General features: G+C 34.4%; 1 protein-coding gene across 3 annotated transcripts in view; it reads left to right on the top strand.

Moving 5' to 3' along the window:
* The first annotated feature begins 237 nt into the window (after positions 1–237).
* The window catches only part of LOC119634221 (protein timeless), a 29191-nt gene continuing 9240 nt past the window's right edge, over positions 238–20188 (top strand). The window contains exons 1-14 of one of the 3 annotated variants that reach the window (XM_038028257.1): positions 963–1048; positions 9083–9304; positions 9385–10161; positions 10230–11088; positions 11169–11310; positions 11387–11919; positions 12967–13165; positions 13241–13365; positions 13451–13604; positions 13689–13844; positions 13927–14095; positions 15255–15455; positions 15571–15805; positions 15873–16028. In XM_038028257.1, the coding sequence (XP_037884185.1) occupies positions 9208–9304; positions 9385–10161; positions 10230–11088; positions 11169–11310; positions 11387–11919; positions 12967–13165; positions 13241–13365; positions 13451–13604; positions 13689–13844; positions 13927–14095; positions 15255–15455; positions 15571–15805; positions 15873–16028 (3803 nt within the window). In that variant the 5' untranslated portion in view covers positions 963–1048; positions 9083–9207. Of the gene's footprint in view, positions 1049–9082; positions 9305–9384; positions 10162–10229; positions 11089–11168; positions 11311–11386; positions 11920–12966; positions 13166–13240; positions 13366–13450; positions 13605–13688; positions 13845–13926; positions 14096–15254; positions 15456–15570; positions 15806–15872; positions 16029–20188 lie in introns of all 3 variants that reach the window. The other 2 variants (XM_038028256.1, XM_038028255.1) reach the window with 2 other exon arrangements.

Here is a 20188-nt window from a genome sequence, read left to right as displayed (position 1 = left end):
CTTACACGTTGTTTTAACACGTGATTTAAACAAAAACATGACTAACGAAAATTAGATTTTAACGTTCTGAGAACGTGCCGCTTTAAAACAATAAAACGGACTGTTACATGAGCACAAACGAAAGCTTTCACAAAGAAATTTTCAAGCTTTTCCCGGCTTTGCACAAACATTGCAGCGAAATTGTGAAGCAAGCACGAAATCAGTCGCACAGGCATCAGCAAATTTAATTCTAATTCTAATGTTCTACAACATTTGCTCGCAAACACAGTTCTAAAGCGCAACTGAACGGATGTGCCGAGCGGATCAAAAATGATAAATAATAATAATTAATAATAATTGAAAAAGTACAAAATTTTTTATGCAAAAGAAGTTGTTTAAATTTCTGCCTCATAATAATCATTAACTTATAGTGCAAAATAAAATTTACAAAAACAAAATTCTTAACTTATATTATAAAAAAAAATATTAAAATAGAGTATCAAAAAACGTGACTCGTTAATTTAATTAGAAAGCATTGTTTATATGTATTGGTATCTAATGATCACTACACGTATTTCGTAATTAACTGGTTTCTCAGTTCCAATTTTTCATTCAATGATTTAACTTTGAATAAACTATTGAAGAGAGAGAGAGAGAGAGAGAGAGAGAAAGAGGGACACGAAGAGTGATAGAGAGAGAGATCGAGACAGCGGAAAGAATAGAACAGAAAAGATATTTCTTTTTAAGAGAATCTAATCGGAAAAGCGCTGCACTCTCTTAAGCTAAAGTTTTATTCATGAATAAATGAAATGAAAACTTATTGACATCGTGTGTGTGCATTTAGTTCGCAAAATTCATTAATGATTCTCTAATGACTCTCTAAATACGGATTATTAGTTTGCGAATACAAATGCGTTATAACTCAGTGAAACTGAAAGCGCACGAGAACAGCAACAGCTAATGTGCACAAGTTTTCAAAGACCTTTTTCTTGTGGATTATTTCTATTGCGCTGTTCTTACTTCGTTCTTGAAAAAATTATAAACAATAATAACATCGATATAAACATAGGTAAGTCTAACATAATATTTGGCATAGGAATGAAAATATTGCAACTTAATTAAAATTAATTAATAGTTACCGCGATCACCTAATTTAGGTTTTCACGTAGCTCTCTAAGTGAGAAAATGAAATGAAGTAATAAAAAAAAGTATTGAGCCCATTTCCTCCTCCTCCTCGCGCTTTTCTGAACTATTCAATGAGATCTACTTTCAAGTTTTCAATTTGCATTTAGTTTGTAATAAAATTGTTGTTTTTGCTTCAAATACTTGCAAGGTCAATATATGGTTATTATCGGCAAAGCAATTTGCATATAATTGTCACTTTTTCGTACGCATTAAAAAGTAGGGAAAGCAATTAGTTTAGCGAGATCATTCGTAAAGGCAAAGTACCTGCAAGAGGGGCTTTAGCAAGTTTACATCTTTGGTCAGTGTGAGATTCTAACCTGTGTATTGGAGATAAGCAAGTATCGAGAAAAAGTTTAGCTCTACTTCAAAACTATTGTCGGTCGTTATAGAAATGGGTTCAAAATTGAAAAAACCTTAAAAAAGGAAAATTTCAATTTATTTTTAATAACTTGGAATTTCTTTTATTTATTTACCCAGCATCGTAATACAAAGCCATTCAGGCTAAAATATAAATACACTTAGCTTTTTTCTACACGGTAGATATATTCCTTCAAAAGCCGTGCAAACAAATCGTGTAAAAAGGTACATGCGGCATATGGTAAATTTGGGGATATGTTCCACAATTTTAAAAAATCGTATAAGATGAAAAAATTTCAAACATTTTCCCAAAAACCGTGCAAAAAAGGTGATCATGAAGTCCACATTACAGATTTATGAAACAAAAACGGTTCATTGTTATTTAAAAAAAAAAAAAAAAAATAGTGTAGAAAGAAAATTCAGTCCGTAAGTACAACGTATAAAAATTTAAATTGAAATTGGGAATATAAACTGATTCCGCAATTGCTCACTGGACTGGCTCAAATACCTTGTTATGAATATTTATGTCAGATAAGCTTAGTACACCTGCCGGGTATAATTAGAATGAACTATTTCGTTTGTTAATAGCAGATCAAGCGCTTAACACCGGTGTGGACATAAACCGATCGGTATTCCCGGTATTCCCCTACTAATATTTTGTTGCTGTATGCATAAGTTTCTGAGAGATTTTCAAAATATCGAGTAAATTTTGGGGTGTTTTTCGTGTAAAAAAGTGTTATTTAAAATTCGTATAGAAAAGAACGTTTAAAAAAAGAATTGGATCTAGATATTAGATAAATTGTAAATAACAGAAGGAAATTGGGTTCTCAGCCAAAATATGTTTGAAAAGAAATGAAATATGTAGGAAAATACAAAAACAATACAGTTCCAAGCAATTATCAAAATGGTTCAGAAGAATGCTCTTAGATTGAGAAATAATATGAAGCTCAGAAAAAGAATCTCTACAAAATCAATGTGAAAATTCTACAAATACAAAGGTGAGAGCACCTAGCAGATAGTAAAAAGATAAATCTTCGACATAAGGGAGAGCACCTTACGAAACAAAACTAGGTTCCGATACTTTACAAAATTGCTGAAAGTACAGTAAGTTTAAAATAATTTATCTTCAAAACGGTGCCACTATCAGAGAGATGTAATTTATTGAAGAGATGAATACGCGAAAGGAGAGAGAATGCAAAGAAAAAATAATAAAACGTAAAAACATTATAGTTGAACAACCACATAATTAAATATCCTTCGCGACTTTGCCTCATGCACCTATGCATTTAATTGACCCATTTGGCTCAAATTTTGCCCTTCAAGTTAATAGGCCAACAAGCTATCACTTTGTAATTTTTTTCGAGAAATCTTTTAATTACAAATTTTTTTCATATAAGGAAATTACCAAAATAAGGTAGGGGGAATAGTCATAAATATGGCGTCCGCCCATCCGTCTTTGAACGAAAACACATCAGTGCACCAAATTTGGTTAACGCATTTTAGAAATTTTGAGCTAGAAGTTGAACAGATATCAGACAGATGGACGGATGCACGGATGTACGGACAACTTAAAATCAACTTAAGAGAATGATTTTGGATCGATGATGCTAATAAAAGCTGAATCCATTTCATGTTCTTCAGAATGTCACGTACGTACGCACAAGCTTAACGTATTTTGCACTACATGTAGAAGAAGTAAAAACAATAGCAGCAATGTTATGTTAATTTATTTATTAAGAAATTACTGTTTAATAAAAAATAAATACGAAAGCTATGTTAGCATTTAAGAAACTCAAAATAATACGCAAAAATTGTAGTCTTTCCTTAGTCACAGATAACCATGTCGTCTATCTTTTGTGTTTATTAATTATGTAAAGTTCAGCGTGACCGGCTCGATTAGACCAGAATGCTGTAAAGCACTAATACTTTCCTATGCCAAAGACTTCAAGCTTTGCGTTGTATATAAATAAGAGTAGGTGTTCCATATATTTTCTTTGTTAAAGCAAAATAATTACAAGTACTTGACGGACTTACTTCCGCTGCTCTACTCAAAACAAACCGTACAAAACCATATAGCATTGATGAAACAATGTTAACAACGGCAACAACACTATACGACATTATTGAACATGAACAGTTTTGAGCAATCGTCGCAATTTTTGCAATGAACTTTGGCTCTAGTAAATATTTAAGCCATAGTTTAAATCGATATCTTTCGAAAGCGAAACTTAGAAAAACCTATGAGCAAGCGTCAGTGTTTTACATAAGTTTTTGTTACATGATAATTGCAGCAATAAATAATTGTTGGACGGTCATGCAAATATGTATAGCGTACAAATTAAGAGTGAATTCATTTCATAGAGTCTCGTATGCGGTCTTTATTGTCTCTGTGTGTTCAACACGAATCTCTAATGTTCGGTTTTGGTCATCAAGACAGCATTCAGAAAATTCCCTTTCTATGATTAGGTTTGATTTCATTCGTTTCATCATCTGCTTCGTTGTTTTTTTTCAAACGACCGAATACGCTAGTAATGACTGCGATTTTGAGGAGAAATGAATTGGAAAAGCTTGTGTGTATCACGTTTTCTAACGTGCAGTTTATAAAAAAACTTTATTGTATTTCATAACTTAGTAAACCTTGATTTAAGCTTTCTTTCATTTAAATTCTAAATTCGAAATTAAAGCGTGGACGTAAACGTGTCTTCCGAAATTGCTTTTTAACTCAAATATATTTAACTTTTGTTACGTGATCGATGCTTTAAAGCGTTCCATTCCCCTTTAAGGGGATTGAAAATAATGATTGCAGTTGATTGAACATGATGAGATTACTTTGCCGTGTTATTTGTTTTACAATACTCGGTTATGCTTGTCAAAGGAATAATAAAATACATATGAAATAGTGATGAAAGTGACACTTCGCCTGTTAAAATGTGAACTCTGCCGGCTTGCGTAAAACATGCAACTCGAATGCAATCTCAATGTTTAATTAAGTTGCACTCGTATCTGATAGCGAGATTCTTGATAAAGGTGAAATTCTTGTGTAGATGTAGCCAACCTCGTGCGTTTGATAGTCGTTTCTCTTAAATTGTTTAACCTTAATCGTATCACGGTAAGGCTCAATTTTCAAGAATTTTTTTTTTTTTGTTATTTTATTTTAAATTAACAATTAACATTGAAAAACATATTTGAGGTCAAAATTCACCCTTGATGCTACGAAGTTTGCTACAATGAGTCTCGCAGGAATCCCCTATCTTGGATAGTTACCGTTACATAACCATAACTATCGCAAACGTTAAGCTAAACTAAAAAAGCTTGTCTTTTAAATTAAAGAAGACTTTAAGGAAAAGTACATAGCAGTACTTAATGCGAAGAGAACCTTTGTTGCTGCAGAAGTTTTATTTCAGAACAGCGCCATCGCTTTTTCTAAATGCATCACAATTTTTTATATCGGCTTAAAAGCTCGTTTGGAAAACCTCGATTAAAAGTCTTATGTGGGACAAAGGAGGGGCGTACACGACTTTAAATATCTGCAAAGTTCAATTCCAATCAACTCAACTTAAATAGATTTTAAGAAGTGGTGACAATCTTTATGCAAACATTTATTCCAATTGGAATTTTAGCATTGGCAATATTACACCGCGAACAAAAGAAAAAAAAAAACAAATGCATTGAACGTGCAGTGAGCGTGCAATTTGTTTTCACTTACATTGTTTTTGTTTGCTATGGAAAACTGTGCATAGAAGAAGAAGGTGCAAGAATTAATTTCTTGTTATATAAGAAGTGAGATTTTTTTTTGTTTGCTGTTTATACTAGTGGAGGCAGTTGTTAATAACGATCTTGACGGAAACGTCTTGGGTTTGTTGTGTGACTGTGCTTGCAGAGCCATTTTATCTTATTCTGCGGCTATTGACAAAAGTCAGATCTGACTTTAGTTTAGTAGGACGAAAGCTATTTTAATCTTGCCCGAATTTAAGCCTGCCTTTCTGCCTGTCTACTCATCTCTCTTCTTGAAGTATTTTTGCGTTCAGTCTACAAGTTCAATTTTTTGAGAAGTTTTCATGAAGTTTGGTTCACCGAAGTCTTTTGGCTCAAGAAGGACCGAATTAAGCTTCCGTGTCCGTCTATTTGCTTATCTGATGTGCATCTACTCTCTACTATCTCTATGATCATCCTTAGGATTGCAACCCTTGAGACAGTGATTGGCACAACACATTAGATCGGACTACTTTTATGACCTTTCTCGAATGTTTCTTTTCGTAGAACCGCTTCTATGACTAAGCTTTGAATAATTAGGTAAAAAAGTTCTCGCATTTCAATGTTCTCTGCAGTGAAAATTGGTCCATCGCACATGATAGAGGAGTTGCCACGAAAAGTATGCTTTTACGTAGTAGCGATGTATAATCTTTGACATTTTGTCATGAAAATAAATAAAGAATTGCATTAGGCGAATTGATGCCGGTATATAAGGGTCGACCTTGCCTGTATGTAATGTTGTTTAATATTTTCTTTTTAATTGCTTTATTAAAATTATACATATATGTGCATTAGTTTATGTGCACGGAAGTTTATTAGGTTATTGAACAACATTAATTAAGAGTACATACTGGAGAATATTTTACACTTGATCCTCTTTACATCTGATCCGTTTAGTAAAAGCAGCTAAAAGTATGTCTTTAGATGAATTTTGGATTGTAAATCGATTAAATTTATAAAAATTCCTTATACTAAGTATAATACAGTTAGAATTAATTAGAAGATTATATTTTCGAATTGAAATATGCGGAACAGTTTTATGCAAAACGTTTGACACAAAAGCCATAGTGTATAGGTTTTTGTTAGAAAAAATGTATTTAACTTAATTCAGTTTATTAATTATTATTAACAAACAAAAAAAATATTTTCGAACGAAATTTCAATTTAATGCTATGAGAATATTCTTACGAAGGCCGCTATACGTTGCTAGTGGAGGAGTTTTTTTTTAAACTTATATTCAGTTTTTAAATTCTCGACTCATATAAACTTAGCCGCTTCGAGAGACTTGGACAGAATTTAAAATGTCGATGGAGAGTACGGATTCACTAACTTTTATATATTGCAGTCAACACCTTCCTATAAACATTAGCACTTTGCGTCTTATCGGCATTAATATTCGGTTTTAATGGCCGAAAATAAATGCTGCAGATACTTTAGGTTAGAGATTTTTTGCTGATCGCTTTGAATATAAATTCAGCTTTAGTCTGTGCTTTGCATTCCCAAACTATAGAATATCAAGCAAAAAAAAAAAAAAAGAAACTTGAATATTGAACTATCTATCGACCACACTTTTTGACATATTTATCAAAAAGATTATAATAACTGCTTCTCGGACTTCTAAGAAAGGAAAAAGAAGAAATTCGAAGCTTCTAGCTGGGCGTGCGGGTGCGGAGCAATGAATTGTTAAACGCTCGCGTCTTACTTAAGTATGGTATACAATAACCATTAGAATTTTCTTTCTATTTGAATGCACTGGTCATACCTTCTAACCGAACTAAATATAGAAATTCTATATAAAACCAAACTCATTATATTAAATTGCCATGACACACATTCAAGGTTTTCGAAAGACATGGGCGTGTGGTATGTCATTGTTATCATTTGAACTTGCAATGCTGAATGGACAAAGTGTACCGAACACGGTTAGTAAGTAGCTCTTATGAAAGCGAATTCATATGTCACATTGTGAATGGGGAGAAGCACTACTTACATATAAACATTTATATAACACGGTGTTAAGAACTTGTTATATCACGTTTGCATTACTATAAATTAAGCTTTACTTGCATATCAAATACAAATTGAAAGCTTTTAGAAATACGTTTTTTTCCTTAATACAGAGAAGTAAGGAAATAAAACCTACACAAATATACACACACATAAGTGATTTAAGGGTTTTAGATGAGAGAGGGAGATCTCGTTACGTATTAAGATAAATAATATGTAAACATCACGTTGTCATAAGCACACATGTTTAGTTGTATTATTGATTGTGTAATTGTACAAAAAGAGAGATATTACAATACTATTGGTATTGGTTAGAAGAAAATTTTCTGATTTACATTACTGATTATATGTAGAGGGGATTTCCTGTAGCAATTCTGCATTAGAACAATTTTATGGAAAGACTGGCATAACGAAGCGCCTGCAAGGGAATTCAACGAGATTAGATAGATATGTGTATTGTATACATTCTGAGTGTGTTATGAGTGTGCTTTCGCACGGTACGTACTTGTGAAAAGCCACAACATCTTAAACTTGGAGGATGAATGAGAAAAAATGGTCGTTAGTTGCATAGGTTTCCCATCGTACGGGCGATTTGTAGACGCCACGCCTTAAAAAATTGTTCCCCTTTATAGCCAACAATTCCTCGAGCCATTGTTGTTGAACGAATTTTGTTCAACAAATTTAACAACCTCTTGAGCCATCGATACAAGCAGATGATCGGAAGGATAAGGGTCTGATCATTGAGGCGCCGCAAAGTTGAATGCCCTCTAACCTGCTGCGAACCGGTTAGGCTTTATTGCTGATTGATGAACGAATGCCATTAACGTACCTGTTCCACATTAATAATGAATATGAATACTTGATACATGTTCCATAAATCTCATGAATGGCAAGAAAAGATAAACAATAGAACCGCCTTATGTCAGATCGAATCCTTTGCTGTCCATTACTCATCCTTCGTTTTATTGCATTTTATTGAACAGGTTCAGGATTTGTGAAAAAAATGAACTCGCCCTCTTAAAAAGGATGGGGCTTAAGCTTAATTAAAGAATAGAGTATAGTATCGGACCTTCTTCGGTACAAATATCCTACTTTCACATTACACGATGATGAATAAAAGCGCAAGTAATAGTGCGTAATAGAGAAGTTGTTTTGAATAAACCAACCTACTAAGAGCAATGTTTATTTTTAAAAGTTTACTAATTTTGGACGAATATGTTAACTGATTATTGATTGAATTTAATATGAGAAAACCATAAGGAATGGAAAGTATGGTAATTAGGGTGAGTGCTTTGCCTCAAGTTTAGAAATTATTGCAAACGACGGATTGACGGACAAAAAAATTATTGTTATGAAAGCATTAAAGTTTAAAATATTCCTGTTGATAGATTTAAATATCTCCTCGTAAAAATTTACATCCGCCTAGTGGTTGCCGCGTGCGAGTGAGTGTTATGGGCTTGTGTAATATTTTTAGCCAACCCGTGACTGAGATACGTGTGTTTTTCAAAGTGGTTTGCATTCACATGTTGATGCTCGCATTTTATTCCATGCACTCTTTACTTATTGGTGGGCTAACCACGCACACACGGGTTTTATTGTTGTTGCAGCAGTTAACAATTGCGTGCCTTAAACATGTGTTCATTCCAATTCTTATTGTTTCGTAGATGATGTGGGAAATACTACGGTTACATGTACTTTAGCCTTTGAGAGATTAAGAGTAGGAGATATATATATATATAAAAATATTATAACATGTTTTTGCTTTGTGTGTTAAATCGTTTTATTTTTATTACTTTTACAGTTACAAAAGAAATCTTATTATACAAAAATTGAAATTCCCAATGAGTAGCGCCGATGACGATCATCATAAAACACTTTCCTATACAGTCATTATTCAATCATAATCATTAAAAAGCAAAATTTATAATGGATTGGTTATTGGCAACACCACAAATTCATAGTATATTCTCGTCATTGGGTTCTCCGCACGGGGACACTTACGTTGTAAATCCCAACGCCGTAGGTAATGAAAAGGCTTTTAAATAAGTTTTATTAAAAAAAAAATATTTCTCTTCACATTTCCTTCTCTATCCTTATCCTTAGCAATATTGGAGGATATCAATTACAAGCTAACGTGGGAAGATCAAACATTACGGACCTTTCGTCGCGCCATCGGCTTTGGGCAAAATGTCCGTTCGGATTTGATACCTTTATTGGAGAATAGCACCAATGAAGATGTCTTCGATGCAGTTGTCCGGATATTGGTTAACTTAACCGTACCGGTTGAATGCCTATTCTCGGTGGACGTTATGTACCGCACTGAGATGGGACGCCATACAATATATGAGGTAAACAAATTGTTACACACAAATAAAGAGGCCTTTACCGATCCCAAAAGTACTAAATGCATTGTCGAGCATATTAAGCATATATTGGAATCCGATTGCAAATTGTCAACGAGGAAATGTGATCAAATTAACAATTGCTTGCTATTGTTGCGCAACGTTTTGCATATTCCGGAAGCTAATGTTAATTATTTAGTTTCTTCGTCACACAATCAAACACCCGGCAGTCAGTCGGTGTCAATGCAAAATGTCATACTTTGGAATCTTTTTATACAAAGCATCGACAAATTGTTGCTCTATTTGATGACTTGTCCGCAACGTTCCTTCTGGGGAGTCAGTATTGTGCAATTGATAGCAGTAATATATAAAGATCAACACGCCGGCACTTTGCAAAAGCTATTGAATATGTGGTTCGAAGCCTCACTATCGGAAAGTTCAGAAGACAATGAGAGTAATACATCGCCCCCGAAACAAAATAGCTGCAATTCCAGTCCAATAATGACTTCAGATCCCACTTCCGATTCTTCGGATAACGGTAAGTTAAATTCAAATTGAAAAGTTTTTATTAACTTTTGCATTTAAAATCGATTGATTCTATAATAGGTAGCGCTGGCTGCAATAATGTTAGTCCCGAAGATCGTCGGCAAGCGTTACGTGACGAGACAGAGGCCACGCTGCAAGAAGTGAGCCGCAAAGGCCAAGAATATCAGGATTCTATGCTTCGGGTACCAGCTGATAAAGTGGATAGTTCCGAAGGAGCAAGTGATATGGGAACTACCGATTGTGAAGAATCCGCTTGTGCTCTAGCCGAACCTAAAACAAAGACTAAAATGGTTACGGACGAATCCGATTCAGTGTCTGAAGTTAGTATCGTTGAAGCGATGGAAGCAGCATACGAAGAAGAAGGTGGTTACTCAGATGTTACTGTCATTTATTCTTCTAATAGTTTGAAAGAGGATTTCACACAAAATATTGACCGGCGCAAATCTACATCATTGCAATCGTCTAAAGTGCAACAACAAGAACAGCCAGCTGAACAGTTATTAAACACTACCAACACCCCATCAAACTGTGAAATGCCTCCTCCTGCCTTGCCAATAAAGGGCTCCTCATTAGGTCATGCATCTAGTAACGCCCCAGTTACCAAAACCATGGACACACTGAAGATGTGTCAGAAAGCGCCACATTCGGGACGCTTGAATCTAACTAAGGGTAAATGTGGTCCGCAAAAAAGAGAGTGTCCATCTTCACAGTCGGAGCTTTCCGACTGTGGTTACGGCACTCAAGTCGAAAATCAAGAATCCATTTCCACATCAAGTGACGACGGACCTCAGGATAAGCCGCAGCATCAAAAACCGCCCTGCAATTCAAAGCCACGTAACAAACAGAGAACAGTGTTGATACCTTTAGACAACAAAGATTTGAGACGTAAGAAGCTAGTGAAACGGAGCAAAAGCAGTTTGTAAGTATAAAAAATGCGAAATATGCGAATAATTGTACCAAGAACTATTTTTTTTTTTTTTTGATGTTTTATGCATTCAGAATTAATATGAAAGGTCTAGTTCAACATACGCCTACAGATGATGATATTTCGAATCTTCTGAAAGAGTTTACAGTTGACTTTCTACTTAAAGGCTACGGTTTTCTTGTGTCCGAGTTGCATACTCAACTTTTAGGCGATATGGTATGTATATTGAAGATTTACGGGAGAGCGAAACTTTTACCCCATAAAATTCAATTTGATTTTCATTTCAAAACAGAATATTTTGATCGATACGTCGCATTTCTTTTGGCTAATTACTTATTTCCTAAAATTTGCCGCGCAACTGGAATTAGATATGGAACATATTAGCTCTATACTTACCTATGATGTCATTAGTTATCTGACTTACGAAGGTGTTTTACTGTGCGAACAACTCGAATTGAATGCTCGCCAGGAAGGCAGCGATTTAAAACCATATTTAAGGCGCATGCATTTAGCCGTTACTGCAATACGAGAATTCGTGCAAGCTATAGAGACTTATAAAAAAGTCACTCATCTCAGTGAAGATGACCGTGAACATTTAAGACATTTACAGGCGCAAATAAGTGGCGCCGAAGATTTACGCAATTTATTTGTTTTATTAATTCGCCGTTTCAATCCGAATTTACAAAACAAACAATACCTGCAAGATTTGGTGGTAACCAATCACGTTTTGCTCTTAATTTTGGATTCAGTAACAAGAACGAACAATAGCAACAGCAACAACGACGCTAACAAGATTAATGTGAAGATGCTTGAACACGTTTCACAGTAAGTTCAGTTAAACAAGTAAACACAATATAGTTATTAGGGGAAGTGGTCGGTAAAGTGCTCCCATCCAAAAGCGTTCCTTGCCACCAAACACGTCAGTGTACCAAATTTTATCGAAATATATCAAAAGTTGCAAACTGACGGGCGGACAAACCTAGATTGGTATAATAAAAAAAGGTGGCGCAATCTCAACGCCTTCTGTATGTTGTTTGCATCTGCATACACCTGATGTACCACTGTATCACAAGTGATCTTTAAAACGAACTACAGACAAAGCTTTGTAGGCGTTCCATGTTTATCTCCTTCGAACAGTTAATAGAGGATATATGTGAAATTCTTTTGCTAACTAACCGGGTTTATCATTGCGCTTGTCGTCCTGTCCGGGATCAAGTTCACCAATGTCGCTCACTTGAATATCTTTACAAACTTGGGAAATAATTTGGAGGACGTGTAGTAATACTTGATGATATTTCTTTTGTTTTCTTCTTTTTTGTACGACAGTTCTGGGGACGTTAGCTGTAGATGTAACGCTGGGATGGTTAAAAAGAAGAGGGGAGGGAGAGAGATATAGTGGCCTGCTAGGATTTCCGAGGTTATGTCTCTACATTTCTTTTCGAGACTATCGATAATAAGTTAAAGTTGAATATTTAATCAGGAAACATCATATACATGCACACCTCTTAATGCCAAATTAACTATAGAACAGAGCATTCCGAAGAACTTAGAGCAGGCAGTGACTAGCATGGTTCATTCTTAACAGAAAATGAAAAAAATTACAAATTTTTGAAGTGTGATCCCAATACATCAGACACTCGAAGTTATTGAAAACGAAATTGAGTGATGGAAAGCATTAATTAAGCCGCCAAAAAATTGAAAGCTCTGAAAAAAGAAACATCACTGATACAGTTTTCAAATACGCATTGTTGAGTTGACATTATTAGTGACATCCTCTGTTCCATATAAAATAAATTAAACATTTTCCGTATACTAAGAGATTAATGTGATGATTATAAATGATCTTTTTTTTATTTCGCGGATTAATTTTAGATTCGCAACACAGGAGGTGATGCATTTTTATGGCTTATTATTGGAAGATTTTGATAATAATGGAGAATACGTCAACGACTGTATATTTAATATGATGCATCATATTGCTGGTGATTTGGGTCAGATCGGTATGCTTTTTCAACCGCATATATTGAAAACGTATTTACGGATATGGGAAGCCGATTATCAGTTATGTGATGTATGTCGAAACTTTTCTAACCCATATATAGTATTCATTTTTAAACTGATAAATCAATTTAAACAATGCTTACAGGACTGGTCTGATCTGATTGAATACGTTATTCATAAGGCTATCAATACACCGCAGAAAAATGCCTTAACATTACCCACAGCTTCATTAACCGAATTAAATAAAGAATCTAATATAGAGGCGTTTACGTAAGTAAAAAGAATTCTTAATATCATGAAAGCAATAAAAAGAGAAAATAGACTAAAATTAAAACGCATTTTTTTATTCTTACAGGGAGTGGACCAAAGAGGAAAAAGACACTTTATATTGGTACTATGTACAGAGCAAGAAAAGTAATGATGTCGTTGGCAAAATTGTTTCATTATTTAGGAACAATGGTAATAAACAAAAATCCCGTATATCGATAATAAGGCAGTTGCTGCAACAGGTATTTAGTTAATCAATGGAATTATGGAAGAGTTCAATTATGTTATAAATTTTTTTTCTTTGGTTTCGTTTTGATATTATTAAGGATATTATCACTATAATCGAACATGATGACTTAATGAAATTTGAGGATGCAGAATATCAGCGTTCGTTATTAACTACGCCTACTTCAGGTACCACAGAATCCGGCATTGATATGAAGGGGTCCACCGCTTCTGGAAAATCTTCGGATGATATACAGGTATATAAGTTATTGTTGTTGTTGTTGTTGTTGTTGATTTATTGTTTCTTTATGAAAAATTTCTTCAAATGTTTTCCATTAGATACTGCTCGATCTTCTTGTGAGAGAGAAGAAGCAACAAGATTTAGTCTGGCTTCAAAAGCTTTTATTAGAATGTTGTTTTGTGAAGTTAATGTTACGAGACGGTTTACAATGTGAAGATCGCCGGCGTCTAAAGTATGTTATGGAACCAGTGGCCTATCATTGCATTTGTAAGTAATCCAATCACCATATTACATTAAAATTTCATGCATTCGTGGCATAGAGCTTCTCATTAACCTGTAGACTGTGGCGATCTCTTTAGTGATATACTCGTATGCTCGTCAAACACAGAGTGTGTTATATGACGTTGGATTGTAGAATGATAGAATGACAAAAATATTGGCGCAAACACTTCATTCATAATGATAAAAGTTTACGAGGAAATCCGACAAGGATGGATGGATGGACTTTCTCATTTAATAGCTCGTTTCGTTGGTCTCGCTCTAGCTTCTATAGTGGATCAAGTCATTTCAGACATAAATAAATATTCAGTGCATTACATTAGAGTGCATTAGATCTCCTTTGTCCTGGGAAGTTTTTCATTTGTTCAAGAGAACACGATGGAATGATTACTTTATTATACGTTTTATAGAAACTGTAATGGATGTTACCTCGACTGGATAGGTGTAAAAGCTTTTTTTGGTCACTGACCAACGAACGGTTAAATGATAGACTTTGCACAGAATAGTTAGAAAAACCTTAGAGAAAACTTAACATAGAACCTGACCCCAAAATAGACGTGGTTTCCCTCCGTAAACAAGCAAAGAGTGAGGGCACGGAATATATGAAAAGTTTACAGCTCTATTCCGTAACCAAAAGAGTCGTGAAATAGTAACTGGCGAAGAAGCAAGTTTTGTTCAAAAACGAGTGAACTAATTCTCAATACTAAACGAAGTGATTCCTTGGTTGCTGATTTGCGGTGCTCTAGAAAAAGAAGAAGAATAATTCTTAAAAGTATTTACAGAAACTCTTGCTATAGAAAACAGAACTATTGTGCAATACATAATCACTTTCTTAATTGACTTAGTCTACCTATCCCTCCAAGAACAACTCTCTTTTGAAAGGCAAAAAAAATTGGTTTTTTCTGCTCCTTACTCGTCAACTATAGGAGATACCTGAATGAAAATGTAGTGAGAAGTATTACAATACTAGTAAAAAAATGGAACAATTGGCCATGCCCACCGAATGTTAAAGAATGGCGAAATTCAATTATGATTTTGATTTTTCTTTTTCTGAGTTTACGGCTCAACATAAAGACGACGTGTAAGCGAGAGGTTCGGCTCCAGGCGTATCTAATTCTCTTATTTGTTTTATTTAATTCCGTTTCAGTGAAAAATAAACCAATACCTCTGGTACAGTGGAATAACGAACAAACGTTGACAATGTTACATCAACCGTTTCTATTGCTTTTACACAAATTGGGCTTTCAGTTACCAGACGATGGTGGTTCCATATTCGCCCGAATACCAAATTTTTGGACACCCGAAATGATGTATACATTGGTGAAGAAATTGGGTTCATTGGATAAATGTGAGTTTATAACGAGGTGGGGTATACGCAAATGTGTTAATTAGAAACCAAAGCGGTTTTGCTTTTTCCTTGTTTTGTTTTTCCTTTTCTCTTGTATATCTGTTCGATTATTTAGTATTGATCAAGTTTGATACAAATAAAATGGAGGGTATTACGGAACACAAAACTAATCAAAACCTTTGTAAATGTTCGGATGATTTAACGCACTCGGCGTCTAATCTAGAAGTAGAAATTCTTGGCAAGAGCCGAACAGCACCTTCCTCGCAATTGCTGGAAACAAATTTGGAAAAATCAGCTAATACAGAAATATTTGCGGTACCTAAGACGAAACATAGCAATTCGATTATTAGGTGCGTCAAAGATTACACCTCAAAGATTAGCCTTCAGCTATCCTTTATGAATTTTTCGTTTTTGTAGATTTACTCCGGATCCGGCGCCAACACCATCTATACCCGAATGGTTGCAAGTAGTAATGCGCAGTAAATTTCATAAAAGTAACATTACTCCTAATAATAATCTCGGCTCCAATGATATGGCTGCAGTAAATCTAATGCAAGCCTCGGCTACTGATGGGTAAGTCCTTCCATATGCTCAATTAAGAAAAAATCAACTTTTTGGGTAATGCAATGAAAGTGTTGATCGCCTCCGAAGAGAATTGAAGAAAAAATTACAAGAGGTTTTATATAATCTACAGGCGTTGAAACTTCTTCCTAGAAGCCACAACTTGAATCCATTTATTACGTAAACGTACGTTGATTTTTTATCAAAGGCTTTCTACAAAAGTCGAACAATTTCAAAATGAATTTTTCTCGATTGCTACGTGGTATACTTGTTTCTTCTTATGAGAAAGTTCTTTTGCTTGAGCTTCGAATGCAAAACTAGTGCAGCAGGTTTTATAAGATAGTTTCAAGAATGCTACATAACAGTTGTTTGCCAAAATCTTTGACGTATATCCGGTTTTATACAGGAAATAATTTCAATGTTTTTAGATTATTGAAAAACGAGTTCATGGACATGAATATCATTCTAGCTTACGGAAATATTCTCTCAATTTATTCATATTTATTTCAAGAGCTCACAATAGGGGAATAATTCGTGATAGTGTTTGGTCTTTGACTCTATATTCAGTTGGCGTGATATAATTGCTTTACGCACATTTCCGGTGAAGAATATAATGAATGTATAATAAACGAAATGAAGAAAATTTCCAAATGTTATATAAAATCTAGATAATGCTTGAGTAAATGTTCATAAGTATATATGTTTGTAAAGCTAAACAAGTACATGCGAATTCCTAATCAAATAAGTTCTCGGTAGCAACAGGCAAGTATCACTGATATCACATAGACTTCATCCCCTTTTTTCCTCTATTTTTTTTTTTTGTTTATTATTTATTTCAATGAATTGTTTAAATAAATCAAATTTCAAAAACTGCAACAACAATAAAAACAGTAATGATATGTATTTCAATATAAATTCATTTTATGGTTTCTTCATCATATTTGATACTCGAGAAAAGTCAAGACGAACGCTCGTAATTGGGTTCATTGGCTTATTTGTTGGGTATCAACAAAAGCAGTTAAAACTGTGGCACTATATATTAATGTGTGGATCCGTTAAAAAGAAATTAGAGAAAAAGGTAAAGATGAACTTTTGCAAGCCCCATCGGAGATGAAAGATCCAGTTTAATAAATTCATCCATAGGGGACTGTTTTTCACAAATTTGATCATATTTTGAAGAGAAGAAAACTAATATTTTATCTTATATTTCAAAATTCCGTTGGGGAAACGATGTTCTACAACAAAATGACTGGCACCAATGCCATAGCGTTGTCTGATTTTCTTCTAAAGCACATTGATACCTTGCTTAATAGGTAAAGAAGCATAAACATACGATTTTATATATATTATATATACATAAATTTATATGCTTTCTCAGGTTGTTGTTCAAGTTGTAACGGATACATTTTTCGCCGAAACTCACTTTCAAAGAAAAACTTTGATTGATAAACTCATTTAATAAACTTCTAATATTTCATTTTAACATGAGTGTCAATATTTTGCTTTCGTGCGATAATTGAATTTGTGAATTTTTTGTACAGGTGTTGGCAACTAATTCGAACTAGAATCAGAATTAAAAACAATACTAATGCTAAAGGTAGAATTACAAATAGAAATACAATTCGAATTAAAATACGAAGAATGACTAGAGTTAGATGAATCGGCATTAGAATTAAAAATAGACGAGAAAGTAGAACGATAATGAGAAATACAATTAGGGCTCGAATTAGAATTAGACCATTGATTCGATTTAGAATAAGAATTAAAATTAGAAAAAGAAAATAGAACTTGTAATGCAAATACGAATAACAATTGGGATTGCAATTAGAATTAGCAGTAGGCTTAGAGTTGGGATTAGATTGAAACTAGAACTAAAATTAGATCTAGAACTGAGCATATGATTAGGATTAGGTTTGAAATTACAATTGGACTTGATCTAGAACTGCGTGTGTAAACAGGATTTCAATTAGAATTAGAATTAAATTAGTGTCAGTGATAACCAAATGAGGGATGTCAATATATTAGTGACTTGCTAATCTGTCAGTTCAATGAAGAGTCTTGTATGACTCTTGAGGGTTATTCGGCTTACATTACGAGGATACAATTATTATGGTTATATTTGCTTGCTCTTTTTCCCAGGTGTTATATCCTTTCATTCTCTCTTTTATAACTTAGAGCATTTCAAAATAAGAATATTTTCCGAATCGAATTAAGCTTTATCTGCCAGTCTGCCTAAATCACATATTCTTGGAATATTTTGATAAAATTTGGAATACTGAGATGTTTTGATCCAAAGGCGAAAGGTAATAAAAATGGCCTGTATCGGACCAATTGTGGGATATAAAGCTTTTCACAAAATAGGTGTGGGAAACTTGGACTGAACGGCAACATTTTTTGAGACACTTTCTATCGAATCATTCGCGTGGAGGCCTTTCTTTATAGGGGGAAACAGTCAAGTCTTTAATATTCATAAGAGTAAATTAGCATCAAAATTAACTGCAACAAACTTGGCCCAGGTAGATCCTTTTTTTGTGCTCCTTGCTGCGTAACGGAGAGCATATGTTCATAAGGCAACAAAGTGCAATTTCTGTCCTATCGATAGGAAAACTAAAGTAAAATAAGACTTCCCTTCCTTCTGATTTTTATTATTTCATCGCGAAGATAAACGGAAAAGTGCATTAATCTATGTGGCCTATGATGTATTTGATGTTCGGCCTTGTTCGATTACAATGCTTTTTTTTGCTTAATATTAAGTATTGACGGGAATGGCAGTCAGCCATGTTAAGATAGGAAAAAGAATTCATTATAAATTTTTATTCAAGGGAAGGTTTAGAGATGTGGCTCTACGAACTCAATCAAACCCCTGCTTTAACGCATCGACTTACAGTCAAAGTAGTACAATTTTCAAATACATGAACCAAGTACATTATTATCTCACAAACCCTACCTACTTCTTGTGATCAAAGAGATTATTTGACTATTCTGTTGGGTTTACTTGAGAGCGTCAGATGCCACAATTTATCTTGTTAACTTATCCGGGCAGTTGAAAATGAATACGCAATAGTTTTGTTTAAGAAATCGCAACTTTGCTCAATTAGTCTATATACAGTGGATGCATTTATGAACCTCGTAATTCTTTCTCATCAAATGTTATAGCAATGGCAGCTTTATGTTGCGAGTCCAAAAATGAAACGAAATTCAAAATGACCTAACTTCTTGAAATATTTTGTATGCTTAAGAGTTTGCGCAAGACATCATAAAAATATTCCGAATATCTGACCATGTCGGCAGGCGAAGATGGATGTAGTATTCAATATGTGGGATTATGGCGTCGATTTTTTTGGAATTAAAATGTTAGTCAATATTAAGGTATAACATGAATGTGCAGATTGCGTGATATATATTCTGTTAGAGCCCGTCATAACTAAGCGATAAAATAGCTGTTCATTTGTAGGCAAGTGTGGGAACTTTTCGAAGACTGTAGTCTTTACTTTTCATCGATGTTATGAGGTATGCAAATGTGAAATCATCATTTGGAAGGGAAACATATGGTCTATTAAAACAGTGGGTCGTATAAAGATTTAATACATATGACAGTTTGTTGCGCTATCAAAAAGCATGCAAAGCTCATAAGCGATATATTGAAAAGGTGTCTGCATAGTATTGTCTTGCTGTGTTCGGTAGGGGCGGGTTCGTGGCGAACGTGGACGTTTAAAGTGGGTTTGTTTTGTGAATCCTACGCGCAAAAATTCATAGTTAGACCCAGGAAAACGTAACGTCCGCAACGGCACCAAGGCGCGAAAGCACTCCGTGTTTAGTCAGAGCAAAAGGCTCAAAGGAATGCAGTCTTTTTAGTGACAATGCTTTAACACGTATGGCAATACCGGTTCGCGCGGCATTTAACTGGAAAGTGTCATCCCATGCGTCTTGCTTACGAAACTTCACGCTCTTCCAATTAGCGCTTGCCCGTATCTATGGTGTTGAAGACGATGTGAAAAGGTTCGCGGTAAAAAGGAAATATTCTTAAAGCCGTCCTATCCGTAACTTACTCCAAAGATGGGCAAAATGTGTACTTAATAATGGAGCGTCCTTTGAATAAACCTCTTTTTATTATTTTCTTAATTTAGTGGGTTTTTTTTTTGCAAAAAAAAAACATCATTTCACACTTGTAC

Source organism: Glossina fuscipes, unplaced genomic scaffold (genome assembly GCF_014805625.2).
Source record: "Glossina fuscipes isolate IAEA_lab_2018 unplaced genomic scaffold, Yale_Gfus_2 2, whole genome shotgun sequence".
NCBI lineage: Eukaryota > Metazoa > Arthropoda > Insecta > Diptera > Glossinidae > Glossina > Glossina fuscipes.
This window is presented reverse-complemented; position numbering and strand designations above follow the sequence as displayed.